We start from the raw sequence: 22515 nt of genomic DNA on the forward strand, positions 1-22515 counted from the left end.
TGTCTCACTGCTCACAGAAAGCTGGAGCCCAGCCGTGGCAGGGGGCACGTCCCATATGAAACATGTAGGCTTTCGGGGTGCCCAGGCCCTCAGCAAAGCCTCTGGGGAGCCCTCCTCGTCCGACAGCACCGTGAGGTGAGTGCCTGCACTTCCCAGTGGCAGGAAGGGAGGCCGGTGCTCGGGACCCGGCGTGACTCCCCTGTTGACTCCTGTGGATCTGGGTGGGCTCCTGGCTTGTCCTCTCATCTTCACCCTCCGCTTCTTCCCCGGAAGAGGAGTCCTGCCAACTTCCTCTCCCAAGAAGCCAGAGCAGCTTCCAGAGCCTTGGGCTGGGCTTAGGGCCTCAGGAGCCCGGAGCATTCTGACTGCAGAATTTTCTACCAATTCACTGAAGCGTCTATTTGCAAAGTGGCTTTGCTGTCGATGAGGACGGTATGGGCTTTTCCAGGACTTCGTTCTACCCGGCCTGATCTCATCCCACCAAAAGCATCACGGCGGGCTCCTGTTTTACAGACGAGGAAACTGAGGCATAGTCACTCGGACAAAAGAGAAAGCAGAGCCAGCTCTGACCCGGGTTAGGCCCTGCCGTTGGCTCCTGTAAAGTCTGAGTTCCATGTGCGGGGCGTTAGGAACCGGGGTCTGGCCAGCGTCAGCAAGCGTCTGTGGCAGTGGTCCTGACATGAACCACGCCGGGCTTCGCGGGTCAGTGGCTCTGTCTGTCTGGACGGCCTCTGTCACACATTCCATCGATACTAACATGGGTGTGTTCCCAGAAAACTTTATTTACGAGAGCAGGGTGGCTTGGAAGCAGTCCTTGGCCATAGTTCCCGGGCCCTGTCTGCTCCAAAGCAGATGTTCCCTGAGCGCCCCTGAGGTGGGTTGGCCCCTGCCGTGCTGCTGTGAGCCCCGCTGGTGCCCAGGACGGCCCGGCAGGGCGACGCTGAGTCGGCTTTACGAGCCATGCTTGCTGGAGCTGGAGTGGGGACAGTGTCTGTCGCCTCCCGATTTCCCTGTTCACGTTCCTCATTCTTCCCCCACCAACCCTGGGGACTTGGCAAGAGTGCAGCTTGCCAGGTCCTCCCCCTGCAGCCAGGGCCTGGGAGACTGCATTTAGCGAAGTGTTCCCGATTTTCAAGCAGGTGCTCCCGGGGCCACTGAGAAATGTCATTGACAAGGGCTGCAGGGACAGAACATCCAGTTGCACAGGGGCCTGCAAGCTACAGCCTCAGACATCTATCCAAGAGGTTTGTTTTGAAAAAACAGCTTCCGTGTGAAGGGTCATTTCAGTGATGCTGAAAACTGTGAAGAAAAGAGCAGCTCAGAGGATGAGCGCCGGGCCCCAAAATGAATCATGGGCAACCCAGGGGGTGGGAGGCCCCGCAGGCACGGAGGAGATGCAGCTGTTTATTGTGAAGTTGGGCAGCAGGTGAGAACAGCCTGTGCAGTGCGGCACCCAGCTTAGGGTGAAGTACATTTGGTGGAAGAGTTTGGGGCATTTACGACATGCATGGTGATGCTTCTGAATTGTCTGAAGTGAAGATGAAACGTTTGCATAAGAACGAGAAAAGTGAGAGAGAACAGCACACATGCAGTCAGCATCGGTGTGTGTGCTCATTGGTGTGTGTATGCATCAGTGTGTGTACCTGTGTGCATATGTGTGTGCATCCATATGTATGTGTGTACATTTGTGTGCGCCTTGGTGTGGGTACCTTTGTGCATGTGTGTGCATAGCTGTGGGCACTGGCGTGTGTGCATGTTTGTGTGCATCCACGTAATTTGTGCACACACTGGTGTGTGCATCGGTGCATCTGTGTGCATCTGTGCACATAGTGCGTATCTGTGTGCACATGTATCTGTGTGTACGTTTCTCTGTATGTGCATTGGTATGTGTATGTATCTGTGTGTGTACACAACTCCACTGTCTCCAGCAGTGAAAGCACAGCAGCAGCCTGAGACCAGCAGATCACGTGCAGGTGGGCTTGGCCGAAGCGAGACAAGGAGGCCTAGCTGGGCTGTCTGCCTCCGGGACAGCCGTGGCACTCCCCTGCTCTCCATCTAGCGCCTGCCTGCCTCTGCCTCTTATCTTTCTATGCCCTCTGTGTCTTTATTAAAATAGTCTGAGTCTCTCCATGTCCTCAGAATGTCTCCCTCAGTCTCTCTTTCTGTCTCTGTCTCCCTCCATGCCCCTCCCTCCCTGCCATGCCCTCCTCTACCCCATGAACTGCAGAAGAATCGATGGGGTTTGGTGCCAGGACATCTCTACACAGCCCCAGCTTTCTCTCCATGCTGGGCTAGGGAAATGGGGCTCGACGGAGGATGCCTGGCTGTGGCTCTGAGTGCATGAGCTTGTGCAGCCACTCGGTGTATTGGGAGACCCTGGTGTACACCCCAAAATGGCCCACAGCTGCGCAGCCCTGGCCCCAGCTGACGACGCCTGTCAGGTACCAGGTGCCCCGGTAGCGGGTGGCGTGTGGACCTCCACTGTCCCCCTTGCAGGAGTCCTTGCTACCATCCCGGTAGCCAGCACAGAACATGTACTCCGTGACATTCGGGGAGCCTCCCGTCTTCTCCGACTGCTCCAGGCAGTCCTGGGTCATCAGCCGGGGCACACTGATGGCCATGAGCTCCAGGGCCTTGGCGCCACGGTCCAGCAGCTGACCCCAGCCGCTGACCAACGAGAAGCGCACGTAGGCCAGCGTCATCTCAGAGAACGTCCGCTCAGGCAGGCAGAGGGGCACCACGTGGTCAGTGAGGACCACAGGCTGGTGCAGGCGGAGCAGTGCGATGTCGTGGTTGGTGGTGCCCCGGACATACGTGCTGGGGATGATGACCTGCGCCACCCGCTGGCTCTGCTCGTCCCCGTCGTGCTCACTGAGGTCGTGCTCACCTGGAAGGAAGGGGCCCTACTCAGGCCTGTGCCACCACCTGCAGCCTCACCCTGGGGCATGGGGACAGGCTGTGGCCATTTTCAGGTCTGCAGAGCTGCAGTCTCCTTTTGGGGCCAGGGGTCCTGCATCCCACCCCAAGGTGACCCTGCAGACCTGCTCCAGTGGCAGCCTGTGGCTCCTGGGGGACATGTGAACTGGGGTGAATCTGGGGCCTGGGTGTTGGGTTGGGGAAGGGGTGCTGGGGCCTGGCAGCCTGGGGGACAGGGTGTGCCCCGATTCTTCACAGTTCTTCTCGGCCTGGTGGCCCTCCTGGGAGTGCTCATCTCGCCCATAAACCCAGCCACCTGGCGGGCCCATAAGGCTCTGGGCGTTGCACCTTCCTCTGGGCTCTTGGCCAAGCGAGGCAGGATGGGCAGCGGCTCCAGTCTTTTACCATTTTATCTGGGCATGGGAAAGTGGTTGTGAGAGGATGGTGGCCAGAGCAGGCATGCCCAGCACAGCCACTCCCCTTTAGGAGACATCTGTCTGTCTGTGGAAGTGACAGCATGAAGCCCAGAGCCGCGGCTTCTGGGCCTCGAGAGCTGCCGTCAGGTAGGGAGGGCAGCACCTACGCAGCACCTACCCAGCACCGCGCTTATGTTCCTCCAGTTCTTGATTTTGTCGAAACAGTGAGCCGCGGAGACCACCCAGCTGGTGTCGATCAGGGTCCCCCCACAAAACATAGCTCCATTCTGCACCAGCAGCACCTGCGTGGGGCACAGCAGGCGTGGAAGTCACATGGCTGTCACTGTTTCCCGGGTGACTCGCCCTCCCGGGCACCCCAAGGGACCTCTGGCATCACACAATTGGTTTCTGAAATCCTCGGGTCCTTGCAGATCCCTCCCGGGCAGAGCTGCTCACACCCAGCTCTGGGGGGCTGAGCCCCTCTCTGGCTGAAGCATGCTCTTGGGTACAGCCTAACAACACAGATGTCGCTGTGGGATTTCACTGTTCACCTCGCAGGATCTTCACACAGCTTTGATGCAATGCTCCTGATTTTGCAAAGATCAGGCAAGAATTCTACCCTAAAGAGTAACAGTGAGGCCGGGTGCCGTGGCTCAAGCCTGTAATCCCAGCACTTTGGGAGGCCGAGGTGGGTGGATCACGAGGTCAAGAGATCGAGACCATCCTGGTCAACAAGGTGAAACCCCGTCTCTACTAAAAATACAAAAAATTAGCTGGGCATGGTGGCGCGTGCCTGTAATCCCAGCTACTCAGGAGGCTGAGGCAGGAGAATTGCCTGAACCCAGGAGGCGGAGGCTGCAGTGAGCCGAGATTGCGCCATTGCACTCCAGCCTGGGTAACAGGAGCGAAACTCCGTCTCAAGAAAAAAAGAGTAACAGTGAGGATGACATGACAGCCCGGGCGCGGAACCTCGCTGCGCTCTTTGCACAGGGCAGACCCTCAGCGTTGTTCTCTTTTCTCGTCCATCAAGTGCAGCGAGCTGGAGGTGCTGGGTGGGCTGACGTGGAGCCTGGTGGGCCTGGGGCTGACCTGCCCGTTTCCCTTCCGGAGCTGTTGTCCAGCTCACATTCAAAAGTCTCCAAGCCCCTCAGGGCTCAGAATCCTGAGGCCAGGGAAGTCTTACCTGCCATGGACACTCCCCTTTGGGGCACACCCTGCCCCCCACAATTCGGCCTTGGGGGATGCTGGCATTTCTTTTTTCTAGAATAGGTATTTTTCCACATGGATATTCAACTGCGTAAAACAAAAGTCAGGAAGATGCAGAGATCTGTGAGGAGTGTGCCACCAGTTCAGGCTCAGAAGCATCCTTCCTCTGAGAGGTTTGAGGTCGAGGCTTCGGGAGGTCCCCTCGCAGGAGCTGCCAGGTCCCAGGGGTAGGGAGGGCAGGGCCTTGGCTGGGCCTGGCTGGTGGGGCTGGGCCATGAGAGGCCCTGGCAGAAGCAGCTGGCTGAGGGGACAATGGTCAGGGCTGGCTTTGGAGGAAACAGAGGGCCCTACATCTTGAAACCAGCCTCTGCTTACTTTTCAAGGGGACAACGTGTTGCTTGACTTTACTAAAAGGTTAATGAAATTCTGCCTCAAGATGAATCAACAGCACAAACAATTGTGTTGTTCTGATCCCAGGCTTAGTTTTTGATCTGCTCCAATCAAGGTCTTGGGCCAGAAAGAAAACCCGAGGAGGTGGCAGGCTGAGTCCTAGGCTGTATGGCTGGGGTGGGCACATCTGCCTCCAGGAGACACAGCGGACATGAGGTGTCCCTGCTGGAGACAGAGCGGGCATGGGGTGGCCCTGCCGGAGACAGAGGGTGTGGGGTGTCCCTGCCGGAGACAGAGCGGGCATGGGGTGGCCCTGCCGGAGACAGAGCGGGTGTGGGGTGGCCCTGCTGGAGACAGAGGGTGTGGGGTGTCCCTGCCTGAGACAGAGCGGGCGTGGGGTGGCCCTGCCGGAGACAGAGGGTGTGGGGTGTCCCTGCCGGAGACAGAGCGGGCATGGGGTGGCCCTGCCTGAAACAGAGCGGGCATGGAGTGGCCCTGACTGAGACAGAGCCGGCATGGGGTGTCCCTGTCTTTGGAAGTACAGCCCATTAGTTCCAGGCTGCTTTGGAGAAACATCCTATTTTCCCAGGAGCCTTTACAGGTTTAGGAATGCAAAGTGGGCAGCAGTCAGTACAGACACTGGCTGTGTCAAAGTAGATTCACCAACCCTGGCGGAGGCCCCACGAGTGGGGGTGGGATGTGAGACAACGCCTCACTTGTCTCTCCTGGCCTGCCTAGAATGGGCAGGGGGCCTGAGGCCATTCAGGAACTGCCCCAGGGTGCCCATCCTAGGCACTATGGCTCTGGCCTGTGCCACCTTGGTGCCCAGATCCCGCCTCACAGTTGGTCAGCGCATAGTGGGTGCTCAGTAGATGCAAAGCCACCCCCACCCGTCTTTTGTCCAGTAAGATAAGCCGTGGTGGGACAAGGACGGGTGTCACCTGGGACTGGGGGCCATCTGGTACATGAAACCACAAGCAGCCCCTGGGACTCACCTGTGGGCATGCAGGACATGCCGTCTGCCAGCAGCGAGTATCCCTCGTGGCACCGACAGGAGCGCCTGGCGCCCGCGCGGTCGCTGCAGTACTGCGCACAGCCGCCGTTATCGTTTATGCAGATCAGCTGGTCGTCCTTGTCTGAGGGCAGGAAGGGGACAGGCCGAGAGTGGCCACTTGGAGTCAGTGAGAGCCAGCCCCGGGGGTAGCCGTGCCCTGGGTCAGCAGTGGCATTCTGCCTGGAAGGTGGCACTCAGCTGTGGGCGACAGAGGCTGAGCTTGGCACCAACTGCTCCACGGACTGATCCGAAGGACGAGGCCTGGATCAGGAGTCACATGTCTGAACAGCCTTGCCAGCTGGGGGCGCACTGGCTGCAGTTGCATTTGGGGGACGCCTGGCTGGTGGGCAGCGGCCTCCAGGGCGACCGCTCTTCTAAGCAGCTGATGGGAAGCTGAAGGGATCCTGGAGGAAAGTGAAAGTCCCGTGGAGACAATACAAGTGTCCAAGGGACTTCCAGTCAGGGACCCAACTGGCAGGAGGACCAGAGAGCTGAGACAGTCCTCCATGCTGTCCTCGTGCCGCCATGAGCCAGCCTGGGGACAGTCAGCCCCAGCACTGGCCACGGGCTCAGACAGAAGACACAGATCCGGCAGCCCGACTTTGCTTGATGTGGGCAAGGGGAGTGGCCCTGAGTCAGCCCAGGACTCTGGGGGGAAGGCTGCCCGGCAGCACGCACACCTGAGCTGCTGGGCACCGGGGCTGCTGGGCACCAGGGCTCAGCAGAGGTCCGAGGTGTCCTGGGCCTCCCCGACCCTGCTGGGCTCTCCTCTGCTTAGAGAAGAAAGTGGCTGCTGCCTGAGAGAGCTCATTCAGGGTAAGAATGTAGACTCAGATGGTCAAGGAGATAGGGCAGCCTTTGCCTTGGCTCCTGGGAAGTGACCACTAAGCCCTTGGAAGGTCCTGCCTGAGGGAATGTTGTTGTTCACCCGGCCTTGGGCCATGCTGGATGGTCTAGCTGACAATGTGACGTATGGCAGGGCCTTGGGCCACACTATCAGCTTGGCCCCTGGAGGGGCTGGGACTTAGGTCAGCCACATGGAGGGTCAGCTGGGTCTTTGTAACTGAGCCCTGACAAAATCTCTAGACACCAGGGCTCGTGGTACTTCCCAAGTTAGCAGTATTTCCCACGTCTCATCACACGTCGCTCTGGGAGAATTAAGAACTGTCCACATGGCCCCACAGGGAGGGGACAGCTGGAAGCTTGTGCCTGGGCCCTCTGCAGACTTTGCAGTAAGACACAGTAACGGCGCGCGTATGCACTTCAGTGGGTACTATGAGTCCTTCTAGTGAATGACTGAACCCCAAGGGAGGTTGGGGGCCCCACGCTTTGCAGTAATTTCCTATTCAGAAGGGAAACCCTTCAAGCCTTTGTAATGGGAAGTAGAGAAAGGGAAGTTTACCAAGCTGTGTCGCCTGGTGGGATGTGCAGGTGGGACAGGGACACCGGGCTGGGCCCTCTCGAGGGCTGAGAATTTCCCAGGGCCGGGAGCCCAAGGGGCCGCTGAGTCTGAGACTTAGAACCCTCGATCAAAGACCTGACTGGAAGGAACTTCGAGGCTGAGCTCAGAATGCCCGGTCCACACACCCCACCATGGTGCACCCTGCAGCCCGTGGGCCAGGCCGCCTCCACCAGCTCCCCAGGGCCCTCTGCAAATATGGGACCCCAAGTGGGGCCTCACTTGTCTCACAGTTCCGGCCTTCGAAGCCAAGGGGGCAGAAGCAGATATAGGACTGGAGCTGGTCCTCGCAGGAACCCCCGTTCTGGCACGGACTTGAGGCACACTGGTCCCCATCTGTGGAGTGGGCTGGCGTCAGTACACTCAGGAGAAGGCTGCAGGCAGCATCGGCGGGCGATCATCTACTCACCACTGTAAGAAATCCAGAAGAGCTTCTGGGGGAACAAGAGAGGAAGCGCGTGAGCCACACCTTCACCAGGGCACCCGTCAGTGAGCACTGGACAAACCACGAGCTAGGGCTGAGGGCTTGGAGCTGGGCCTGGCGGGGTGAGCTCAGCAAGCCAGACTTTCCTCTGGAGCCCAGGGAGGTTTCTCCTCATCTCGGCCCCTCCCCAGGACATCTGGAACTACGGGTAACCACGCATTTCCTGCTCCCAAGTCAGAACAGCCGGGGTTCAGCCCTGACCTTCTGTTGCTGAGCTGTGGACCTAGGGCGAGGGACACAGGCTCTGAGCCTCAGCTCCACCTCTGACAGGGCAGCCACACGCACAGCTGACACTGGGAGAGGGTGCAATAGCAGATGCAAAATCTTCCACAAACTACGAAAGCGCTCCACAGAAAAAAGTGATTGCTGAAGAAACTTTTGGCCATCTGAACTCAAACTCACAGGGTGCTGTGAGAATATAACAGATGAGAACTGCTTTGAAAAGCAGGTGTATAAAAATGCTAGGCATGACCACCCTCCATTTACCTGGAGACGGCCATGTTAGCCTGTGTCTCAGACAGCTGGACTTCCTGTGAGTGTCAGGCTTCCTGTGAGAGTGAGGTGTCCTGTGAGAGGTGACCTGTGAGTGTGATGTGATCTGTGAGTGTGAGGTGATCTGTGTGAGATGATCTGTGAGTGTGAAATCTGTCTTGTGTGAGGTGATCTGTGTGAGGTCTGTCCTGTGTGAGGTGACCTGTGAGTGGAGGTGATCTGTGAGTGGAGGTGATCTGTGAGTGGAGGTGATCTGTGTAAAGTCTGTCTTGCGAGTGTGAAGTGATGTGTGAGGTCTGTCCTGTGTGAGGTGACCTGTGAGTGTGAGGTGACCTGTGAGTGTGAGGTGATCTGTGTGAGATGATCTGTGAGTGTGAAATCTGTCTTGTGTGAGGTGATCTGTGTGAGGTCTGTCCTGTGTGAGGTGACCTGTGAGTGTGAGGTGATCTGTGAGTGGAGGTGATCTGTGAGTGGAGGTGATCTGTGTAAAGTCTGTCTTGAGAGTGTGAGGTGATCTGTGTGAGGTCTGTCCTGTGTGAGGTGACCTGTGAGTGTGAGGTGATCTGTGAGTGGAGGTGATCTGTGAGTGTGAGGTGATCTGTGTGAGATGATCTGTGAGTGTGAAATCTGTCTTGTGTGAGGTGATCTGTGTGAGGTCTGTCCTGTGTGAGGTGACCTGTGAGTGTGAGGTGATCTGTGAGTGGAGGTGATCTGTGAGTGGAGGTGATCTGTGTAAAGTCTGTCTTGAGAGTGTGAGGTGATCTGTGTGAGGTCTGTCCTGTGTGAGGTGACCTGTGAGTGTGAGGTGATCTGTGAGTGGAGGTGATCTGTGAGTGTGAGGTGATCTGTGTGAGATGATCTGTGAGTGTGAAATCTGTCTTGTGTGAGGTGATCTGTGTGAGGTCTGTCCTGTGTGAGGTGACCTGTGAGTGTGAGGTGATCTGTGAGTGGAGGTGATCTGTGAGTGGAGGTGATCTGTGTAAAGTCTGTCTTGAGAGTGTGAGGTGATCTGTGTGAGGTCTGTCCTGTGTGAGGTGACCTGTGAGTGTGAGGTGATCTGTGAGTGGAGGTGATCTGTGTGAGGTGACCTGTGAGTGTGAGGTGATCTGTGTGAGGTGACCTGTGAGTGTGAGGTGATTTGTGTGAGGTGTCCTGTGAGTGGAGATGAACTGTGAGTGTGAGGCGATCTGTGAATGTGAAGTCTGTCCTGTGAGTGTGAGGCGATCTGTGAGTGGAGGTGATCTGTCAGTGTGAAGTCTGTCCTTTGAGTGTGAAGTGATCTGTGTGAGGTGATCTGTGTGAAGTCTGTCCTGAGTGTGAGGTGACTGTGAGTGTGAAGTGACCTGTGTGTGTGTGCCCCGAGTGTGAGGTGACTGTGAGTGTGAAGTGACCTGTGTGTGTGTGCCCCGAGTGTGAGGTGACCGTGAGTGTGAAGTCGGCCTTTTGAGTGTGAGGTCCCCTGCCAGTGTGAGGTGGAGGAAGCCCCCGGTCCGTGATCCTTGCTTCTCTGCGACATGTGCCCCGCCAAGTGCCGCTGATGACGGTGTGGGCCGCCCGCCCAGCCCCGCTCCTGCCACGTGCCTCCCGTGAGCCGCGCGTCTGTGATCCTCAGGGGGCTGGGGGACCTCCCTTGGGAAGTCAAGGGGGGCATCCTAAGCGTGCTTCTCAGCCCGTATTTTCTGACGCGAAAACGGTCATGCGCGGTGTGGCTGCGTGGGGAGAGCGTGTGTGGTGGGGGTGGTGGCGGGGCGTCCCGGAAACGGGGCGGTGGGGAGAGGGCAGCGGAGGGGGGGAGAGGACAACGGAGGGGGGGGAGAGGACAGCGGAGGGAGGGGAAGGACAGCGGAGGGGGGGGAGAGGACAGCGGGGGGGGGAGAGGACAGCGGAGGGGGGAGGACAGCGAAGGGTGGGGGAAGGATAGCGGGGGGGGGGAGAGGACAGCGGAGGGGGGGAGGACAGCGGAGGGGGGGAGGACAGCGGAGGTGGGGAGGACAGCGGAGGGGGAGGACAGCGGAGGGGGGGAGGACAGCGGGGGGGGAGGACAGCGGAGGGGGGGAGGACAGCGGAGGGGGGAGGACAGCGGAGGTGGGGAGGACAGCGGAGGGGGGGAGGACAGCGGAGGGGGAGGACAGCGGAGGGGGGGAGGACAGCGGGGGGGGAGGACAGCGGAGGGGGGGAGGACAGCGGAGGGGGGAGGACAGCGGAGGTGGGGAGGACAGCGGAGGGTGGGGGAAGGACAGCGAAGGTCATGCGTGATGTGGCCGCGTGGGGAGAGCGTGTGCGGGGAGGGGGGAGAGGACAGCGGGGTCGCCCGGGGTGGAAAGTGCCCGGCAGGGGCGTTCCCACTCGCAGAGGGAGACGCGCGCTCCCCGACGCCGGGCGCCCCACGCGGCCTGGTTCTCGGCGCGCACGGCCAGCGCGGGGAACTCACCGTCCTCTCCGCGTCCCTGAAGATCTCCCGCGCCTCCTCGAAGGAGCACTGCTCCTCCTTGCACTCCCGCTCCAGGGAGCCCGGCCGGAGCTCCTCCAGGAACCCGTAGGCGCGCCGCTGCCTGCGCAGGACGCCGTGGGCCTCCTCCGGGGCGATGAAGACTGAGGAGTGGGAGCGGCGTCAAACGCTCACCTGCCCCGCCGGGGGCCGCGAGACCGTCCACGCACCCCCCCGCCCCCGCCCCCCCGCGCCGCCCCCGCCCCCTCCCACGCCCCGGCCCTGTCCGGCCCTGCCCCCCGGCCCCGCCCTCGGCCCCGCCCAGCGCAGCGGCGGCATCCCAGGTTCGCGCCGTCCCGGGGGAGGGGAGCGGCGCGGGGCGGGGGTCTGCGCGGCGTCCTCCCTGCGGTGCTCCGGGGCGGTCACCCCACTCCCTCCTCCTTCCCGGCCTGGTCTCTGCGCTCCCAGGAGCTGATCCCGACGGCGCGCTCAGGGCCCCGCGCGGAAGCCGAGCCGAAGGGGGCCCCGGGCGCCGCTGCGGAAACGTGACGCTGGGGTTGATGCCCGGCGAGGAGAAGGCGGCGCGGCCGCGGGCACCAGGGCGCCCCCCGGGACCACGTGAGCGGCCGCCGACACCGCCTGCGGAAAGCCGAATCCCTCGTCTCCACCCGCACCGCGTCCGCGGCGGCCAGGCCTGCTGTCCCCGGGCCCCCGTCCCGGTCCGAGGCGCGGGCCCTGCCCGGCTCCCCCGCACCGAGCCCGGGCTTCCTCGCCCGCTCCGGGCGGTCCTGGGCTCCTGGGCCTTCCCCGCCTCCGCCCGCGCCCCGCGGTCCCCGGCGACCCCCGGAGCTCAGGACCCCGCGGATCCTGCTCGGGCCGGTCCTGAGGGCAGAGCGCCCCCGCGCAGCTCCCGGCCTCGCAGCAACCCTGAGGTTACTGGGAGGCACCAGGACCCCCGCCCTGCTTATGGGAACACGGGGTTGGGGAGGGCCGAGGCGGCCCCCGGAGAGGCACCCCGTCCGCTCCGCGTAGGCGGTTCCTCAGGACGCCCGCAGCCGAGGGGACCTCACGACGCCCCGCAGCCGAGGGGACCTCAGGACGCCCCGCAGCCGAGGGGACCTCAGGACGCGCCGCAGCCGAGGGGACCTCAGGACGCCCCGCAGCCGAGGGGACCTCACGACGCCCCGCAGCCGAGGGGACCTCACGACGCCCCGCAGCCGAGGGGACCTCACGACGCCCCGCAGCCGAGGGGACCTCACGACGCCCCGCAGCCGAGGGGACCTCAGGACGCCCGCAGCCGAGGGGACCTCAGGACGCCCCGCAGCCGAGGGGACCTCAGGACGCGCCGCAGCCGAGGGGACCTCACGACGCCCCGCAGCCGAGGGGACCTCACGACGCCCCGCAGCCGAGGGGACCTCAGGACGCCCCGCAGCCGAGGGGACCTCACGACGCCCCGCAGCCGAGGGGACCTCACGACGCCCCGCAGCCGAGGGGACCTCACGACGCCCCGCAGCCGAGGGGACCTCACGACGCCCCGCAGCCGAGGGGACCGCCTCCCGGAGCGCAGAGACGGGGCCAGTGGTGCCTGAGCTGTGGACGCCACGCGGAGGCGGCATGAGGAGCGACCCTCCCGGGGCAGTTGCGCGGCCTGAACCCCCGCAGGCCGTGGGGGAGACGGCCGTGCGGCAGGCGGGAGAGGGAGGCCCGGGAGGAGGCGAGCGGGGTGGAGGGGACACGCGGGAGGCGCGTTCGGAGGGACGGCCAGGCCGCCCTTGCTGGGAGGACGGGCCTCAGCGGCTCTCAGGTGGCGGGTGGGCAAGAGCCCCGAGTTCTGCAGGAGCGGCCTCGGGAACGCGGAGCAGAAGTCGGTGACCCAGCGTGGAAGAAGGGACGGAAGGTGGGCGCCACCGGGCCACGTGGGGCCGAGAGAAACGCCACCGCCCGTTTTAAAATCAGTTTCACACGTCGGCGTCCCTGGAGAACCAGTCTGGTTTGGAAGGGGAGGCTGAGGATGCAGGCGGGGACTCCAAAGAATCGAAACTCCGGGAGGGGGGAGGTCCTGGACTCACAGGAGGTGCCCCAGGCAGCAGGATGGGGGAGGGGAGCCCCCGTCACTCCAGCCTGGGGACACCCACAGCCGCGGGCTACCCACATTTCTGGGACACCCACACCCCAGGACACCCACACTTCCGGGATAGCCACACCCCTGGAGGTTCGCCTGAGCACAGCCGGTGACTGCCCTGGGATGGAAACATCTTTGCATCAGAAAAGCCCTCAACACTTTGGGAGACTGAGGAGCGCGGGTGGTGAGGTCAAGAAATCAAGCCCATCCTGGCCAACGTGGTGAAAACCCGACTCTACTAAAAATAGAAAAATTAGCCAGCCGTGGTGGTGTGCATCTGTAGTCCCAGCTACTTGGGAGGTTGAGGCAGGAAAATCGCTTGAACCTGGGAGGTGGAGGTTGCAGTGAGCCAAGATCGCACTACTGCACTCCAGCCTGGGCAACAGTCTCAAAAAAAGAAAGAAAGACAACTCTCAAGAACCAAGACAAATCTGACGAACACATGATCATTGAGAAGGGACAGAACGCAAGAAAGAAGAGAAAACCGCCTGCACCCCCAGCCCCGGGGGAGGCTGAGCAGGGAACGCCCTCTTTCGGGGGCACCGCAGTAGCCACGCCGTGGGCCGGCTCTTTGCCGTGGGAGGCGAAGGAGGTGGCGTTGGTCCCCACTGGGCCCCGGGACGGAACCAGGGTCAGCCGTGCTCGCCTCTCAGGCCCGGCTTCCGCAGCGAATCCTGTTTTCTCCTCCCGAGGCCTCAGCCACCCCGCCTGGGGTCACAAGTCCATGCTGTGAGCCAGGGCTGCAGCCTTACATCCCAGGCACTGCCCCCCACAGCCCATGCCCCACTCGCCATCCCCTCACCCCTCGTGCTGTTTCTCATGCTCCGCCCCACACACACCATCCCCACGCTCCATCCCCCACAGCCACGTCCAGTCCCTCAGACCCACACACCCTTTCCCATGCCCTATCCCCAACGCCCCACCCCCATGCCCCACCCCCCAATACCCCACACCCACATGCCTTTATCCATACCCCACGACCCACACCCGAGTCCCCCACGCTCCACCCCCCCACACCCACATGCCTTTTCCGACACCCCATTCTCCACACTCTATGCCCCACACCCTCGATCCCTGACATCCCATTCCCTGCACCCCACATGCCATCCCCCATTCCCCACACGCCGTTTCTCACACCCCATCCCCCACCCCACGCCGTTTCCCGCACCCCATCCCCCTGCCCCCCACGCCGTTTCCCACACCCCATCCCCCTGCCCCCCACGCCGTTTCCCGCACCCCATCCCCCTGCCCCCCATGCCGTTTCCCACACCCCAGCCCCCTGCCCCCCATGCCGTTTCCCGCACCCCATCCCCCATCCCCCCAAGCCGTTTCCCGCACCCCATCCCCCTGCCCCCCATGCCGTTTCCCGCACCTCATCCCCCTGCCCCCCATGCCGTTTCCCGCACCCCAGCCCCCAGGCCCCCAGGCCGTTTCCCGCACCTCATCCCCCAGCCCCCCATGCCGTTTCCCGCACCTCATCCCCCTGCCCCCCATGCCGTTTCCCGCACCCCATCCCCCAGCCCCCCATGCCGTTTCCCGCACCCCATCCCCCTGCCCCCCATGCCGTTTCCCGCACTCATCCCCCTGCCCCCCATGCCGTTTCCCGCACCCCATCCCCCAGCCCCCCATGCCGTTTCCCGCACCCCAGCCCCCAGACGCCGTTTCCCGCACCCCATCCCCCTGCCCCCCATGCCGTTTCCCGCACCCCATCCCCCTGCCCCCCATGCCGTTTCCCGCATCCCATCCCCCAGCCCCCCATGCCGTTTCCCGCACCCCAGCCCCCAGACGCCGTTTCCCGCACCCCATCCCCCTGCCCCCCATGCCGTTTCTCGCACCCCATCCCCCTGCCCCCCATGCCGTTTCCCGCACCCCATCCCCCAGCCCCCCATGCCGTTTCCCGCACCCCAGCCCCCAGACGCCGTTTCCCGCACCCCATCCTCCTGCCCCCCATGCCGTTTCCCGCACCCCATCCCCCTGCCCCCCATGCCGTTTCCCTCACCCCATCCCCCTGCCCCCCATGCCGTTTCCCGCACCCCATCCCCCTGCCCCCCATGCCGTTTCCCGCACCCCATCCCCCTGCCCCCCATGCCGTTTCCCGCACCCCATCCCCCTGCCCCCCATGCCGTTTCCCGCACCCCAGCCCCGACACGCCATTTCCCACACCCCGTCCACCACGTCACAAGCACTATCCCCCACGCACTGTCCCTCACTTGTCCTCCCCAGCCTGGGAACAGCCTGTGAGCACCTCCCGGACACAGCGGCCCCAGGCTCCTTGCGCTTGTCGGACCTCACAGGCAGGGTCTCATGGAGGCCAGGAAAGCACCACCCGCTCCTAACGTTCTTTGAAAAAGAATCCCTACAAAGCCTGAGCCACCAAGAAGGGCTTCCCGCTGTCACACAGCAGGCGCTTGGATGCTGGTTTCCGGAAGGAAAGAAATTGAGCAGGAGCTCCCAGAAAACCCTCATGGCGGATGGGGGTGTCCAGAGCAAGGGCGGGTTTGGGAAGCCCTGGCCCGCTCCTGGGATTTGCCCGCCGCCCTTCCACCAAGTTTATGGGGAAAACGTCTCCGGACGCACCTGCAGCCAGGCAGCCCTGAAGCCCAAGCAGAAGGCAGAGGAGCTGGTGGGCCTGGGAGGCCATGGTGACTCTCAGCAGCGCAGCCCCTGCCTGTTGACAATCCCCATGGGACGGGCGGGCAAAGTTCTCGGCCTCTAAGGGTGACAGAGGGATGGGGGAGGGGAGGACAGAGCTGCACCTGGCCAGCCAGTGGCCATACCCCCTCCTACCAGCCACTGAGCTCAAGCCGGGAGAGCAGGAGCGAGGTCTGGCGGCCCCAGCTATGCTGCAAAGCTGGTGTTGCTGACAGTGTGTAAGTGCTAAGGGGTGTGTGTGGCACGAACACTTCAAGTACGATCTAGAATTCCAAACCCCTAGGCCATAGGGATGTAGGTTCCTATGTCCTAGGGAAACATTTAAACTGCCGGCGAAGACTTGTCCCATAGCCACGATGCAAGTCAAATCTCGAGAGTGCATCTTGGGTGTGAACGTCGGAGTTGAGAGCCTCCAGGAGACCCGGCCAGCTGGGCCGTTGCCTGCAGGGGAGGCTGGATTCTTAGGTGAGCCACCGAGCCTCACTGAAAAGCGCAGGGAGGAGGAGAGGATCGTTCTGGCTCTGAGCTGGGCCCCCCACTCCGCTTTGACTGCAGGCAGCATTCCCATTCTCCGGCAGTCCATATCTTATGTCTGTCTGTCTTTGTTTTGTCTTGTTTTTTGAGATGGAGTCTTGCTCTGTTGCCAGGCTGGAGAACACTGGTGCGATCTCACTGCAATCTCCACCTCCTGGGTTCAAGCAATTCCCGTGACTCAGCTTCCCGAGTAGCTGGGATCACAGGTGTGCACCACCATGCCTGGCTAATTTTTATGTTTTTTAGTAGAGATGGTGGTTTCACCTTGTTGACCAGGCTGGTCTGGAACTCCTGACCTCAAGTGATCCACCTGCCTCGGCCTTCCCACCAAAGAATCTCCGTGCTCACACTTGTACTGGCGCACCACACACACACCCCAAACTCACACCATACACCACACCCCCCCCACACTACACACACCCCTACACATATGCCACTCTCACACCACACACACCCCAAACTCACACCATACACACCACATTCACGCACCATACACATGCCAGAGTCATACACACCTTAAAGTCACACCACATAAACACACGCACCCCTATACACACGCCACACTTGCACCCACACACGTGGGACTTCCAGGGTTTTCCACATCCGTAAGCAATTGGAATCTCAGGGCAGGTCCCAGGAATAGTACTTAATTAACACCAGGGAAACTGCTCTATGTTTGCATTTTGGGAGCCTGTGAACACACCCCGCCCGGTGCCGAACGCATCTCGGCTAGACGCACGGACACTAGGGAAACAGGCAGACTCTAACCGGATTTGAGCTTGGACACCAGCTGGTTCCAAATCCTGTTTGGTGCCACTGGAAGCAAGCGTTCCCTATGAGGGAGCGTGTGGGGTATGGGGAGGACAGAGAAGCTGTGTGTGCCCCGTGCCCAGGAAGCTGCCGTGGCAAGCTGTCTTGCAGGCCAGTTCCAACGGGTCCGTGCTGGCGAGGAAAAGCCTGTGCTCAGCGGGCCTCTGCTGCCTGAACAGAGAAGGGAGCTGGACCCGGGCACCCCTGTCAACCATCAGAGTGGGGGTTGCTCCCTCGACCCACCGGGGTGCTTTGCCCTCTTGGGGCCATGCTGGAGACAGCTGAGCCCTCGGGCTTGCCGGGCGTCACACCAGTGCTGTGTGATGCTAAGCAGCTTTCAGCTTAAGGAAGAGAGAATGTGTGGAGGCTGAGTGGTTATGATCTGGAGCAGAGTTTGTTTTCTCTGGGCCTTTGCCCTGCTTTTCGCCCTTGTCCAGGGTCTTAGTGCGGAGAGAAATTCACCAGGGGTGTGCTCGGATGTGCCCATCTTGTGTTTCTGTCCATCTCTTAAAATGCAGCCTTTTTGTCTTTTGTAAGAAATCGATCCTTACCCTAGGCAGTAAGAATATTCTGTGTTTTCTCATAATAATCTTAACGTGTTGATCTTCGGTTTGGGAGATGATGGCTCTACTTTTACGCCATCATCCACATGGAAGGGCAGCTGTCCCAACAACGATGCCTGTTCCTGGAGGCCGTTCCGTGCCACTGGTTGACCAGCCCCAGGACAAGCTGGGTACTTGCACACATGGGAATCCGAATTCTGCTCGGCCAGTTTAGCTTCGCTCCCCCGCGGCACGAGTACGGCAGGTTTATGACCTGTCCAGAGGCCTGGTAGGTGAGCCCTCCCCTTCCTGCCTCTGCTCCCCGCATCGCCATGGCTATACTTAGACCTTTATCTTCTATGTATGTTACAATCAATTTATTAATTCCACAAAGAATTCTGTTGGGATTTTGATGAAATACACAGATTAATTTGGGGGAGAGTTAACATTTTAGTGATACTGAATTGTTCCATCCATAAAAATCTCCCATTTAGGTCTTTTATGGCCTTCTATCATGTTTCATAATTTTGTCCAAAAGTGTTGTTACATTTATTTTAAGTTTGGTTGCTGTTAAAATAGTATTGTCATTTCTAGGCATATTAATAACTTTTTGTGGGTTGATCTTGTGGCCTTCTTAGTTTCAATAGTTTATGAATTCACCTGGGTTTTCTAGATATGAAAAGTTATTTTTCAATTAGCATGTCTTGTTTCCTTTCCTCTTTTTTTGAGACGAAGTTTCACTCTTGCTGCCCAGGCTGGCGTGCAGTGGCACGATCTTGGCTCACTGCAACCTCTGCCTCCCGGGTTCAAGCGATTCTCCTGCCTCAGCCTCCTGAGTAGTTGGGATTACAGGCACGTGCTACCACACTGGGCTAATACTGTATTTTTAGTAGAGACGGGGTTTCTCCATGTTGGTCGGGCTGGTCTCGAACTCCCGACCTCAGGTGATCTGCCCGTCTCGGCCTCCCAAAGTGCTGGCATTACAGGCATGAGCTGCTGCGCCAGGCCTTCTTTCCTTTTTCTTTGTTGTGGAAATCACCAGTATGGCTGCTAAATTGCGTTGGACAGTGGTGGGGTCCCTGTTCAGTTCTGCCGCCAGTGGGGACCGTTCTAAAGGACTTCAGTACCTTAAATTTTTGCTGCAAAGATTTTGTTAGATACACTTTATTTAGTTAAAGAAATTTTCTTCTACTAGTTGGTTTAACATGATAGATAAATGTTGACTAAAAATTGAATCACTGTTTTTCATTTGTTAAGCCGGTGATTTTCCCCTTCACTTTGTTAATATGGCAAATTATAGCCATATTAACATACTACGTCTTGCATTCTCGGGGTGAATTTACTTGCTTAGAACTTATTACCTTTATTTATAACATAAAATTGGGTTTTATTTAATTACATTTCATTTGGAATTTTTGCATTCATTTTATTTTTTCTTACATTATTTTTTTGTTTGGTTGATTTTGAGAGCAGAGTCTTGCTCTGTTGCCCACACTGGAGGGCAGTGGTGCGATCATAGCTCACTGCGGGCTTGGACTCCTGGGCTCGCTTGTCAGGTCTCAGCCTCCCCAGTAGCTGGTACTACAGGTATGTGCCACCATGCCCAGCTAATTTTTAAATTTCATGTACAGATGGGGCCTTGCAGTGTTGCCCAGGCTGGTCTCAAACTCCGGGTCTCAGATGATTCTCCCACCTTGGCCTCCCAAAGTGCTGGAAGTACAGGTGTGAGCCACGTGGCCCAGCTGATTTTTTTCTTACATAATCTTTGTCAGGTTTGGCTACCAAGGTTAAATAAACTTCCTTCATAACTTTATTGAGTTGCTGTCTCTTGTTATATTCTTTTAAATAGTTTTAACAAATATGTTTGTATGCTTACAAAATCACCTACATCTGGTATCTGGAGTAATTTTTTTTTTTTTTTTTTTACTGAAGTGCAGTTTCTGTAATTGTTATTTATCTGCCCAAGTATTTTATTTCTTCTTGACCGATTCTAACAATTAAATCCTACTTTATCTGTTTTCAAATATATTGGCAGAAAGGCGTTCATAATGGTCTCTCATATTTAAACGTGTTTATTTGATATGGAGTTTCTCAGACTTTCTAAAGTTTTATTAGGTTTCTCAGGTACGAAGTCCGAGTTTTGCTTTTGATTTTGTTACTCTCTTTTCTCGATTGTAATTGAGAGAAGCATTTACATAGTTTCTTTGGGTTACACTGGTCTTATTTTTTGGCTTAAATGGTTAATGCACTTATTTTGTCATGTATAAAATCAGACACCACTAAGCTGCCAAGGCCAGTCTGAGCCATGGCTGTTCCTCTTCTGTGGGCCTGTGCGTCTGTCCAGTTCTAGAGAGCAGAATCCTGCATCCCTACGGCACTGCCTTTCCAATGAGGAGTTAGCAACAAGCTTTTAAATCGCCAGTTTCCATGGTCTTCCCACTGTCTGCTAAATATTTTTCTTGTGCTCCATGTGTGCTGGAAAATAATGCAGATTTCTCCATGTTTAGGGATCAACAGGGATCCCTTTCATGACAGTCAACATCTCACCCGACTGCCAACTTCTGCTGCGTTTCGAGCTTCATCGTCAGCTGCTTATGAGTTCCTGATTGCCACGCAGCCCCGTTTCTCTATCAACTGTCCTGAATTCTGCTTCATGCTATCGATACTGCGACACCAGATTTCTTTTGGTTAGTGTTTGTCTGTTCTGTCTTTTTTCTTTTATTTTCAGTCTTCAATCTTTGTATAGTTTTGCTCGATGGTCTCTCAGTGGTTACTTGTTACGTCTGATCCCATGCTCTTCCAGGAGGCCAGCTTAACATGATCCCTCCCATCTGTGGTGAGGCAGACCCAACAGGGCGCTCTGTTCATCACAGTTTCCTGTTCACACACTTTCCCCTTTCTGCACCCTTCCCTTCCTCTATCGGATCAGTAATACCCTCTCTATGCTCCCTTTTCTGGTCTGGAGCGTGTTGCTGAACTGTGATCTGTGACGGCTCCTCTGCGCCTCCTCTGCGGCCTTTGCGTTTCTGACACGCACAGCCTTGCTGTGTTTTATGTGACACGCTGGAGCAAAGGGGCTGTTCAGTGCCGGAGCCGCGTGGCAGGCCCCGCTCACTGCCTGGCTCTGTTCCGTACCAACACGGACTCGCCGTGTGCAAGCACAGCCCTGGGGACCCTGACAGCAGAGACGTTCTGTGCCTTAGACAAAAGCAGACAGACGGCAGGAGTTGCTGATATTTATTCAAACTTCATCCATACAATAAAGAACTCTGCTTTTAAAATTTCATTTACATCAGCAGTTAAAAAAAAAAAGTGACAGTGGATGAAACACGAAGCTGTGAAGTGCCTGTGTGGAGAGGGTCACACGAGGGCACGCAGCTGCACCACGAGACGGAGGCTTTGCGCCCGCACAGCACGTCGGGGACGTGGCAGGACACAGCACGTTCTAAGTGACTTACACATCAGAGGAAAAGCCACCGCGTCTCTGCACGCTCCCTGTGTAATTCTGCACCCCGGAGGTCTGGGCAGTGATGGTTGCAGGCTGCCGGGCGTGGAGCGCGAGGGAATGCAGCCATGCCCGCCACCACTGTGCTGGGGCCACAACTGTGAGGCGGTGACGGCGCACCCAGCAGCATGGGGACAGCGAACGTGCCCTTTCCGGCGAGGCATATGTACACACATGGTCAGAGGTGCACACATACAAAAATATCTACAGACCAGACACCAGAAAGGCTTCGAAAGAACAAAATATGTTTCTGAAACACAAGAAGGGTAAGACAGAAAGGGGTTTTTCCAGTTCTGCTGTGACTTGAATAAAATAAACTCTCCCCACTTACATTTCTGTACCCAAGGTGGTCATTGGGTGGCAGGTGGACCTGGAGGGAGGCAGGGGGCAGTGGGGAAGGGAGAGGAGGTGCGGCCTCCGAGGAGGCTCCGGAGCAGTGAGGCGGGGGCAGGGCTCTCTGAGCTATGGTCAGCGGTGCTGGTGCACGCGACACCCTGCAGAAACGGCATCTCCGTATTTTCTTTAAAAGCAATAAAAATATCCTAATTCAGTGAAGCTCTTTTTAAAAAATCAAGTCCCTGCATTTTATTTTTGTAGAAAAGAAGGTTAACTGCTTATAGTTTAAATTTTCTTTTGAAAATGAAGTGTATGCAGGTAAAGGAATCTCCTTGCTTCTGACTGCTTTTGGTGGTGGAGACGCCACCTGATGTCACCAGGGGCATGTTTTCATCCACCTGTGAGCAGGGAGCTCAGGGAGTGCCATCTGTTCCCACAGGGGGGTCCCCAGAGTCATGCCGTGGTATAAACAACATGCTTCTATGTAAACCCCAGTAACAAAAAATAGTTTTCTATCAAATACAGTATCAAATTGTCATTTCATGTAAACACAGTGATTCCTGGTAAAGAACTGAGGCCAAAGTACCACAAAAAAATGGCCATGGGATTGATCCCTGCTTAAAAAAAATCCTAAAACTTTATTTAAATATGGAGTCCCCGTGCCCTGCTCTCCTCAGGCCATTGGTCAGAGAATCTTCCCCTTCTCCGGGACCAGCTCCACGGTCTGCACGCGCCTGAAAGGACTGTCCAGAGGCAGAGACAGCACGGTGCAGCCAGGGTGAGACGCCGCTGCCTGGCACTGCCTGCCACGGTTATTCCCGGCAGCCCCTCCTCGGTGGGCTCTGGAGTCTCCGAGGAAGGCCCTGTGGTCTGGGGTCTTCCATGGAACCAGCCTCTGCCCCGGAGGGGTCCTCGGCAGCCCACACGACCAGGAGCTCTGGGTCAGGGTGGAGAGGTGCCCCTTCCTGCGCTGTCCGGGGGCACCATGCCCTCCCCATGCCACGCCAGCCCTCGCAGCGGCAGTCCCCAGAGCTTCCGGTCTTCTGTGCCGAGCCCGCGTGGTGCTACGCTTGCAGGGTGAAGGGGGCCTGGCCACCCTCGCTGCAGCTGGACGAGTTGCTCAGCACGGCCGACCCTGGGCTCGACTCTGCGGGGACACCAGGCAGGGA

The 22515-nt window shown here is 58.5% G+C and overlaps 2 protein-coding genes across 22 annotated transcripts in view; both read right to left on the bottom strand.

The window, feature by feature from the left end:
* Nucleotides 1-753: 753 nt before the first annotated feature.
* Nucleotides 754-15740, bottom strand: F7 (coagulation factor VII). 2 transcript variants are annotated; one of them, XM_039473346.2, is made up of 8 exons: nt 15545-15740; nt 10849-11009; nt 7851-7875; nt 7664-7777; nt 5924-6064; nt 4516-4625; nt 3511-3634; nt 754-2887 (listed from the first exon to the last, which is right to left on the bottom strand). In XM_039473346.2, the coding sequence occupies exons 1-8, from the start codon at nt 15606-15608 to the stop codon at nt 2292-2294; spliced, it is 1335 nt and encodes a 444-aa protein (XP_039329280.2). In that variant the 5' UTR covers nt 15609-15740; the 3' UTR covers nt 754-2291. The 2 variants fall into 2 exon arrangements, with proteins under 2 accessions (XP_039329280.2, XP_074243522.1); XM_074387421.1 differs by lacking the exon at nt 15545-15740 and adding an exon at nt 15178-15450.
* Nucleotides 15741-20725: 4985 nt separating this feature from the next.
* MCF2L (MCF.2 cell line derived transforming sequence like) overlaps nt 20726-22515 on the bottom strand; it is a 208262-nt gene continuing 206472 nt past the window's right edge. For 12 of the 20 annotated variants that reach the window (XM_039473180.2, XM_039473179.2, XM_039473182.2 and 9 more), the window contains one exon: nt 20726-22493. In XM_039473180.2, coding sequence (XP_039329114.2) covers nt 22411-22493 — 83 coding nt within the window. In that variant the 3' untranslated portion in view covers nt 20726-22410. The remainder of the gene's footprint in view (nt 22494-22515) is intronic. The other 8 variants (XM_074387426.1, XM_074387424.1, XM_074387422.1 and 5 more) reach the window with 1 other exon arrangement.

Source organism: Saimiri boliviensis, chromosome 16 (assembly GCF_048565385.1).
Source record: "Saimiri boliviensis isolate mSaiBol1 chromosome 16, mSaiBol1.pri, whole genome shotgun sequence".
Taxonomy (NCBI): domain Eukaryota; kingdom Metazoa; phylum Chordata; class Mammalia; order Primates; family Cebidae; genus Saimiri; species Saimiri boliviensis.

Excerpts from the sequence above, each read along its gene's own strand:
- F7 (XM_074387421.1), bottom strand. The coding sequence starts at position 15,433 with ATGAGGGTTTTCTGGGAGCTCCTGCTCAATTTCTTTCCTTCCGGAAAC. Across the intron at positions 4,626-5,923 it reads CATGTCCTGCATGCCCACAG|TTGAATATCCATGTGGAAAA; the intron begins GTGAGTCCCAGG and ends TGTTTTACGCAG. Across the intron at positions 2,888-3,510 it reads GAACATAAGCGCGGTGCTGG|GTGAGCACGACCTCAGTGAG; the intron begins GTAGGTGCTGCG and ends CCTTCCTTCCAG.